This window comes from Symphalangus syndactylus, chromosome 24, assembly GCF_028878055.3.
Source record: "Symphalangus syndactylus isolate Jambi chromosome 24, NHGRI_mSymSyn1-v2.1_pri, whole genome shotgun sequence".
NCBI classification, from domain to species: domain Eukaryota; kingdom Metazoa; phylum Chordata; class Mammalia; order Primates; family Hylobatidae; genus Symphalangus; species Symphalangus syndactylus.
In genome coordinates, this window is record NC_072446.2 from 31852701 (window position 1) to 31862326 (window position 9626).

General features: G+C 56.6%; 1 protein-coding gene across 1 annotated transcript; it reads left to right on the forward strand.

Moving 5' to 3' along the window:
• The first annotated feature begins 5980 nt into the window (after positions 1-5980).
• MAFB (MAF bZIP transcription factor B) lies at positions 5981-9355 on the forward strand. Its single transcript, XM_055266122.2, has one exon. The coding sequence runs from the start codon at positions 6380-6382 to the stop codon at positions 7349-7351; it is 972 nt and encodes a 323-aa protein (XP_055122097.1). The 5' UTR covers positions 5981-6379; the 3' UTR covers positions 7352-9355.
• Positions 9356-9626: the final 271 nt, after the last annotated feature.

Sequence of the window (9626 nt, forward strand, 5' to 3'; positions counted from 1 at the left end):
TTTGTATTTAAGCCAGGGGGTGGGAGAGGGGGAATTATCAGATTCATATAAAAACTATCTCTACTGCCCTGTGGAGAAGCAGAAAGTCTACAGCCAAAGGCTCTGCAATCCTCTAAGGAAAAGATAAGGGCGGCTTGGATGAAGGTTAAGGTACCAGATGAAGAACCAGAGAGATCGGGTGGAGAGAGGCGATAGTTGGACTATGGGAGGTGAGGGCCTCAGCCCTGGGGAGCAATAATGAAGTTTCAGAATTCCTGACACTGGCTCTGGGGTCATGGGTGGGGGAGGTGTAGTGGGAAGGGAACTGTCCTGGTTATCATTCACTGGAGAGTGGCTTTGAGTAGCAGTGAGCTTCTCATCAGCACTGAATCATCTCTCCCTTCTCTTTTCTCTCTGTCTCTTTCCTTTGATATTTAGGGATGTATGAATAGGGACTGAAGGTCAAACTCAGACCAGAGGCAGGAACAAGGATCAGAGGCCAGGCTGACGCCAAGGGTAAAGGACAGGATGAGAGGACTCTGCAAAATTGTTCTCCTTTGGCCGGTACCCCTGCCTTGGTTTCTATCCAGCCCCACACAGTCAGGAAAGAGAAAAGGGAAAGAGAATTTTGATTGCCACTGACAAGAAGGCACATTAAACACTGCCCTCATAATCGAATTATTGGCAGGGACTTGACACTTGGTAAAGGTTCAGCTGTGAACTGAACAGTCACTAATCCTGTGGGCAGCTGAAAATCCTGATGCAGAGAACAGGTGGAGAAGCACTGTACTGACACCAGAATCCCCAGGATGCTACTCAGTTGACACAGAGACCACATACTTCATAGTATTCAAAGCACTGGACTTGGGGCCAGAAGTTCCAGCTCATCACTGCATATAACTGTAAAGAAATCATTTAGCCTCTCGAGCCTCATTCTTTGTGTGAGATGGAGATAATCCTACTCATCTCATAGGGCAGTTGTGAGGACTGAATGAGTTGAAATGCAAAATGCTCTTAAGACACTGTGATATATCTGCATCCACCCACTTATCTCCCTGCCTACCTATCTCTGTAAAATAGGGATAATAATAGTTACTACTTCACAGAGTTGTGAGAGTTGAGTGAAAAGGTGAATGATGGAGGCTGAGGTGGGCGGACCATCTGAGGTCAGGAGTTGGAGACCAGCCTGGCCAACATGGTGAAACCCCGTCTCTACTAAAAATACAAAAATTAGCTGAATGTGGTGGTGTGTGCCTTTAATTTCAGCTACTTCGGAGGCTGAGGCAGGAGAATCGATTGAACCCAGGAGGTGGAGGTTGCAGTGAGCCGAGATTACGCCACTGCACTCCAGGCTCCAGCCTGGGCAACAGAGTGCGACTCTGTCTCAAAAAATAAAAACAAACGAACAACAACAACAACAACAACAAAACAAAAAGGTGAATGACAAAAGGCTTTGCAACTCCCTATACAAATGAGAGTGACTATTAGCAAATATCGCATCTGTGTTGGAGGCAATACTGCCCAGTGGTTATCGAATGCAGCCTTGTCCATCAGAAATAGAATGTGAGCCACAGGTGTAATTTAAAATTATTTATTGGTCACATTAGAACACAGTAAAAAAAAGTAAAATAGTTTTAATAATAATTCCCTACCCTTAAGTGTGTGTGTGTGTGTGTATGCGTGTGTGTGCTCGCATGCACATTTGTGCATGTACTGGGGAGTTGTCTCTGGTCCCCAGGAGAGACAGCCAGGATCTTCACAGTCAGTGTAACTCTGGCTCCCTACTGGGACCTTCTGAGTCTTTTGGTTGCCTAAAGACCACCAGGATCCAGAAACCCAAGAATACCTTTTTAGGAGCACTGGGTTGGAATCTGACAGCGGTTGTATGGGGCAAGGGAAAGTGGAAGTGATAGCTGCCTTTGGGAAGAGGAAAAGGAAGAGGAAGAGCAAAAAACAAAAACAAAAATCCCCCAGAAAACCCTCCTGTCTCTTTTTGGGTCCCATAGACTTTGGGAGGATCCCACGGAATGGGAGCAACATAATACTTTTCCACTGAGCCTCACAAAAGGTGGCAGAAACCTGAGGGCTCCTTGGAAAAGACAGGTGACACTACATCTGGGTGATGCAAATGCAGAAGTCAGCTCCTGCGGCGGGCGGGAGGTGGGGGTCCCCTGATTCAGGACCCTCCCTGGCAGAACTTGCCTCTGAGGCCCTTGAGACCACTGGCCTCTGCTTAGCGACTCCGCATAGTACGATCCGGAGCCCACCGAGCTTTGAAGCTGGAAGTTTCCCGCTCCCGCATCCCGCGTGCTGCTGCGCCTCTTCACCAACACACACGCGCGCGCAAACAACACACGCACGAACACACCCCTCCCGCACGCCTCCAACAGCACCCATGCGTGCACAGAGACGCCTTCTCGCTCACCAACCACCTGCAACCCTCAGGGAAATAACGCCGAAGGTGAACGGCGCACCTTCGGGCTGAAAGAGGATGCCAGGAGTGCCGCTCTGGTTTGCAGGCGCACGGGAGGACACGCCGCCGGGCCTCTCTGGAGTTATTCCCTTGGCTGATTGGGGGCCAGCGAGGGCAGCGCGGCAAACTTCACACCTGGCGGCTGGCTGTGGGCTCCACGCTCCCTTGGGAATAACCTCTTCCTTTACTCCTACCCCGAATGTTCCAAGGCTCTGCAGCGGCTGGGACCCTGCAGAGCTTCCTCCATCACCATTTGTAACTAAAGAATCCCGAGGCGGTGCGTCCCAGAGGAATAGCGTCTGGCTCAACCTGGGGTGGGTAGAGAGGAGGTCACTCTTGGGTAAACACCTTAAATGGGAGTTTTGGCAACAAGCTGTTCACTAGAGGGGCTGTGGCTGCCGCAAAATCCCCGACTTTCCTTCAGTGTGCCTTGGGACTCCGCGCACTGCTCGCGTGTCTCCTGGCCTCCCTTTACTTCTTCTCCTCGACTCTTCACTTCTTCCGCCATCCCTTCTTTTCCTTTTTTTCTTTCAGCATGTCGGACTCCCAGTCAATGCGTATACAGCAGCAACCCCCACCCTCCTCGCCTCAACCCTGCCTACGTTTTAGGGATAGGGTGAAGACTCCGGGTACTGCTGTGTATCCATGACGGGGAGCCGAGCCCGGCATGCTGATCCAGAGACCCCAGAGACGAGAAGCGGCATCCCGCGACGGCAGTCGGGAGTTGGAGGCCATAGGGCCTGGGGCTCCAAGACCCTGCGCCTCAGCGCAGCAGTAACCGGGGTGGGGGAGGCCGGGCCACGAAGTGGGGCCGGCTGCGCAGCAGCCGCCTTAACTCCTCGGCCACCTGCGTGTCACCGTCATTTACCCACTGCCTGGCAGGGTAGGGCTGTTTCCAACATTTTTTTGGTGGGGTAGGTTGGGGGGCGTGCAGAGGAGGGAGTGGCTAAGCTGGGAGAGGTGCAGAGAAACGGATTTGGGTGGGGAAGTGAGCCTGGGGATGGACAGAGATACCTCAGTCAAAGCTCAGGCGAAGGGAGTGACCACAACAGAAACAGAGGCACAGGGACAAAGAGGAATGCGCTTGCCCAGACAAAGCCCGAGTCCAAGAGACCCTGAGTCGGAGGCAGGCCGCCCGCGGGAGAACAGGAGGTTCGGAACCGCAGACCTGGGGCCTCAGGAATCCCCAAGGCCTCAATGGGCCACGGGAGTCCTCGACGGCGAGTGTCAGGCAGAGCCGAGAGGACGTAAGGGCGGGGGTGGAGTGGGTCACAGTTTGGCCTGTCCATCTTGGTGCCCGCGCAGAAGTCCACAGTGGCAGAAACACTCTGGGAGCCACAGGTCTCTTAGGACCCCGAGGGAGGGTGCTACCAGCCCTAGTCCAGTCGGGACCAAGAGAGTCAGGCGTGCTTGTCCCGCCCTGGCCGCCTGAGGCCGGAGCCATACATAGTCTGCACAGATCCGAGACACCCGCTCCCCAGTGATCTGGAAACGTTCTCCACTGAGCCGTGGTCCGAGTGTGCTCTCACTGCGTTCAAACGAGACGAGGACATTTACAAGGTGCGAGTCCCCAGCCCCCAGCTTCTGGCAGGGGCTGCGCAGCGGCACCGCCCTGGCTCTCTCTCCAGGCGGCCGACTCATTTCTGCGGAGAGCACGCTTCTCGAAGAGGGTTGTAGACGCGCTCTTCCAGCATTTAAGTTGCCACCCCACAAGACTGAGTTCAAGTTTTAGTTAAAATACACTCATTTTATTAAAAATAGGCGGCCCAATACCACGCCATACCCCAGCCTCTCCGAGGGCGCAAGAGAATAGAGAGTTTTCAGATTAATTGGAGGCAAATATTTTACCTTCTAACATTTAAAAATAATCTAGGCGCGTCTGCACTGGTGTGGCTCACGCGACCCCTACGCGCGAGGTCAGTCGGGCTGGTCCAGCGCAGACAGCGGCCGGGACTCACTCACCCAGTGCGCGCCTCTCCTGCCTTTCGCTGCGCGCGCCCAAAGCTGGAAAGCAGAAGGCGACGCGGGAGGCGGGTCGGGTCTCCGGGTCCAGCGAATTCGCGATCTATCCGGTTTCGGCGCCTAAGCCGAGGTCTCAGAAAGAACCCGTTAATTCTAGCCATCCTGGATCTGGGTAAGGAGGGTGCGCGGCTCCCAAACCCAGTCTGGATGCCTAGTGCGGTGTGCTTCGGTCTCCCCGTCTGCCCTCCGGGGAGGTTTCTCACCCGGTAGCCCTGGGCCGCTTCACTGTGGCGCTTCCACTTTTGGCTACCGGCCCTCCTCCGCCCAGGACCTTCTGGCCGGCGAGCAGCCGACCGGCACCCCCAACGCTGGGGCACGGAATTTCAACAGGGGCGACCAGAGCGGAACTCGCGGCTCGAGGCTCGCGGCTGAGTACGAAGACGGGACCCGAGGACCTGTACATCGCTCGAGGGGAACCTGTTCTGGGCTCCGGTGCACACACAGTATGCGTTCTGGACTGGCTTGGATTGGGCCAGATAGGGGAGACCTGGCTGGGTACGAGGCGCCGTCCAAGCCTTCCGGCAGTGGGCCGGGCGGTTGCGGCGCCTTTGCTCACAGTGGCCACTTGGGGTCGCACTTTATGTCTGTTTGAGCCTCTCCGCGGCGGGCTGATGCCGGGATCTGCTTAATCGTTACAAAACGTTCAAACAAAAACAGGGCCGGCTCCCCAGCAGTGGAGAGCCACTCGGAGCACCGTCCCGGGCCGCCCTCGGCCCCGAGGCTCCGGGCGCTCAGGATTCCGTGCGCGTGGCGGGGAAAAGGAATTCAGAGCCTTTGGGCTGCTTCTTTTCACGTCGCCTTCACTGTGAACACTGTGCGGTGGGGTGAACGCGGGGAGCGGCAGGGCCAGTGGAGTCGAACCTCAGGGCTCTGCCACTGCACCCGCCAGGAGGGGCTCGGCCCTCGCTTGGCCTGAGAAAGGTCCCCTGAGGTTAAGAGTTGGGTCTGAACACAACTCTCGGAGCCTCGAGCCCGCCCTCCCCAACACACAAATACGCGCAGATCTCCAGAAACAGGAACGCACGACACACACGGCCAGAAGCCGCGAGGACACACAGAGCGTCGCCCACTGGGCGGGGGCCGCTTGGGAACAAAGGGCCCAGGAGGCGTTGTCCCGGCGCTCATTCTGAGCCTCCTTGGGGGTGACACGGGATGGGGGTGGGGTGAAAAGGGAACTGAGGGAGGAGGGCGCGCGAGGAGGGGAAAGCGGTGATTTGGCCTAGAGGTGGGGCGCGCACTCCAGGCGAGCGTGCGGGGGCCGGGACCTGCAGGGTAGTGGGGGTGGGCCCAGGCTGGCCGTCCCACTCCGCTCCAGCGCTCCGCCAGGCCTCCGCCGCTCCGGGGCCGCTCGGGCCGCCAGTCAGCTGACGCGGGGGGCGGGGGAGCTGTCAGGCGCGCCCCGCCCTGCGCCGCTGGGCCGCGGAGGCCGTGCAGCCATTGGCCCGCGCACCGGGCCGCCCGGGCCCCCGCACCCCGGTGACATCAAGAGGCGATAAAAGGCTGCGGCGCCGCCGGATCCGGCACAGCTGCACCGCCGAGCTGCGAGCGGCTGCGAGCGAGAGAGCGTAAGAGCAAGAGAGCTAGAGAGCGAGCAACGGGCACTAGCCCCACGCCTCCCCTCAGCCCCACCGCGCGCTCCGCTTGCCTCTCCACCCCGCCCGACTCTACCCGGCCTGGTCCCGGCGCGGGCACAGCCCAGAGCTCTGGGGCGGTGCAGGCAGCCTCGGGACTCTCCGGCGCGCCGCCGCGTCCCCAGACAAAGGCTTGGCCGGCGGCCCCGGCCCGCTGCGCCCTCGCTCCCCGCCTCCCCGGCTCGCCGCTCTTCGCCCCCGCGCTTGGCTCGGCGCGCTCCGGCCGGCCGCAAAGTTTCCCGGGCGGCAGCGGCGGCTGCGCCTCGCGTCAGCGATGGCCGCGGAGCTGAGCATGGGGCCAGAGCTGCCCACCAGCCCGCTGGCCATGGAGTATGTCAACGACTTCGACCTGCTCAAGTTCGACGTGAAGAAGGAGCCACTGGGGCGCGCGGAGCGTCCGGGCAGGCCCTGCACACGCCTGCAGCCAGCCGGCTCGGTGTCCTCCACACCGCTCAGCACTCCGTGTAGCTCCGTGCCCTCGTCGCCCAGCTTCAGCCCGACCGAACAGAAGACACACCTCGAGGATCTGTATTGGATGGCGAGCAACTACCAGCAGATGAACCCCGAGGCGCTCAACCTGACGCCCGAGGACGCGGTGGAAGCGCTCATCGGCTCGCACCCAGTGCCACAGCCGCTGCAAAGCTTCGACAGCTTTCGCGGCGCTCACCACCACCACCATCACCACCACCCTCACCCGCACCACGCCTACCCGGGCGCCGGCGTGGCCCATGACGAGCTGGGCCCGCACGCTCATCCGCACCATCACCATCATCACCAAGCGTCGCCGCCGCCGTCCAGCGCCGCTAGCCCGGCGCAACAGCTGCCCACTAGCCACCCCGGGCCCGGGCCGCACGCGACGGCCTCGGCGACGGCGGCGGGCGGCAACGGCAGCGTGGAGGACCGCTTCTCCGACGACCAGCTCGTGTCCATGTCTGTGCGCGAGCTGAACCGCCACCTGCGGGGCTTCACCAAGGACGAGGTGATCCGCCTGAAGCAGAAGCGGCGGACCCTGAAGAACCGGGGCTACGCCCAGTCTTGCAGGTATAAACGCGTCCAGCAGAAGCACCACCTGGAGAATGAGAAGACGCAGCTCATTCAGCAGGTGGAGCAGCTTAAGCAGGAGGTGTCCCGGCTGGCCCGCGAGAGAGACGCCTACAAGGTCAAGTGCGAGAAACTCGCCAACTCCGGCTTCAGGGAGGCGGGCTCCACCAGCGACAGCCCCTCCTCTCCCGAGTTCTTTCTGTGAGTCGTGGCCGGTCCTGGCCCCCGCCCTTGTCCCGGCCCGGACTCCCTGTCCCATGTCCCTAGTCCCAGACTACCCCGGACCCTGTCCCTGCCGCGGCCCCAGCCTTGACCTGTTTGACTTGAGCGAGAGGGAGGAAGGGCGCGCGGGCCGCGGGCGACGGGCGGGCGCGCGGGCGGGCAGGGGACCTTGGCTAAGGCGAGAGTAGCGCACGCCAGCGCCGCCTCCTAGACTCGAGCAGAGCCGGAGAGAGAGACGAGAGGGTGGGAGGTCCCGGAGTAACTTCTCTCCAGGCTGGAGGGCGGCGAGGCATAGTCCCGAGAAGTCACCAAGGCCATCTGGAGACTCCTGGCTTTCTGAACTTTGCGCATTAAGCCGGGACCGCTGCTTTGCGGCCCGGAGCGTAGTCCGCGCCAGGAAGAGAGCAACGAGGAAAGGAGAGGGACTCTGGCGTCCCGGCAGGCGAGAGGCGAGGCTGAGCGAAAAGAAGGAAGGACAGACGGACCTGTCTGTCAGAGTTCGGAGAACACTGGCTCTCAGCCCTGAGACACGGGCCTCAGTTAGGACGCTCGGCGCCCAAATCTCATCAGTTTTATTGCCTGCTCGATTATATAGAAAAATACAAAAAATCTGCATTAAAAATATTAATCCTGCATGCTGGACATGTATGGTAATAATTTCTATTTTGTACCATTTTCTTGTTTAACTTTAGCATGTTGTTGATCATGGATCATACTCCCCTTGTTTCTTTGGGTGAGAAGGGATCGCAGTTTGGAAACGCCGGCGGCTGCGTGCGGGGTTTCAGTCCCAGCTATAGGCTTGTAAATACCCGCCCCGCCAAACCGCACAGAGAACGTGGCAGCAAGCTGAGGGTCTTTGTTTGGGTTTATTATTATGGTATTTTTGTTTGTAAGTTAAAAAGAAAAAAAAAAAGAAAAAGTTCCGGGCATTTTGCATCAGAAAACAACTTTGTCTTGGGGCACACTTGGAAGTTGCATGTTTTCTTTCCTTCCCTTATCCTCATTCGGTCCTCTTTTTTCTCTCCCGCTTTAGTTTTCAACCTTGTTGGTGTTGAGAGAGAGAACCGAGAGGTCCCAGTACAAGGGCAGGGCAGGGCAGGGAAGCTGCCAAGCTCCGCACCCCAGAGGAGTGTACTGGACTCCAGCCTTGTCTTATGGTCAAATTGACACCCTTAATAAGAAAGGAAAGGAAAGGAAAACATATCCTCCCTTCTGCTTTTTATTGTAACCAGAATCACCCTGAGGTCCCTTCTGAACCCTCTGGGCCTACGCTAATTGTAGGAGCCACAGCGCTCCTAGGGTGAGAGGCTTAGCCATCCCTGACCCTGGCAGTGCACTGGTAAGCAGACATTGCACTGAACCAACTGCCACGCTCAGAATGTACCAGAAACCCAAACATTGGCAAGTAATTTTGCAACTTTCAAGTGCGTTCTTTAGACCAATGCATTGTGTTTCTTTCCCTGCTTTTGAGATAGTAGGAAGAGTTCTTGGTGGTGTCCCCCCCCTTCAATTCTTCAGTTGTATAGTAGTTATAGGGAAGATATGGGTGTTTTTCTTTATTATTACTTTTTTTTTCTGCAGGTCAGTAAAAGGATTTAAGTTGCACTGACAAAAATACCAAAATAAAAGTGTATTTTTAAGTTCCCATTTGAAATTGCTGGCGCTGCTGGCCGGATGCATTTTTGAGTTTGTATTAGTTGATAAATTAACAGTAATAACAAGATTGTATGAACCGCATGGTGCTTGCAGTTTTAAATATTGTGGATATTTGTCCTGCATCAGAAATGAGCTTTGGTTTTTACCGATTCAACTGTGTTGAAATCAAACCTGCCGCAACAGAAATTGTTTTTATTTCGTGTAAAATAAGGGATCAATTTCAAACCCTGCTTATGATATGAAAATATTAAAACCTAGTCTATTGTAGTTTTATTCAGACTGGTTTCTGTTTTTTGGTTATTAAAATGGTTTCCTATTTTGCTTATTAAAACCATGGAAATGGTGTTTATTTAGAGGACTCTGCGTTCGCATGATTTTGACTTTCTTCTCTTGCTTCCTCAAGAGTCGCACCAACTTTGGCTTACTCTCACCCCATGGCCAATGGAATAGCAAATCAAGCCCTAGCAAATCCCTTCTTTGAGTGTCTGAGTGTGTGTGTACATGAACCTCAAATGTGTTCTCTGCTTCCCACCCTAGGTACAGACCCTGGTCAAGAGAGCTGGATTGTGAGCTGAGAGGGCGCAGGTCCAAACAGCCTTGGA

Coding starts and splice junctions, on each gene's coding strand:
- MAFB (XM_055266122.2), top strand. CDS start 6,380: ATGGCCGCGGAGCTGAGCATGGGGCCAGAGCTGCCCACCAGCCCGCTG.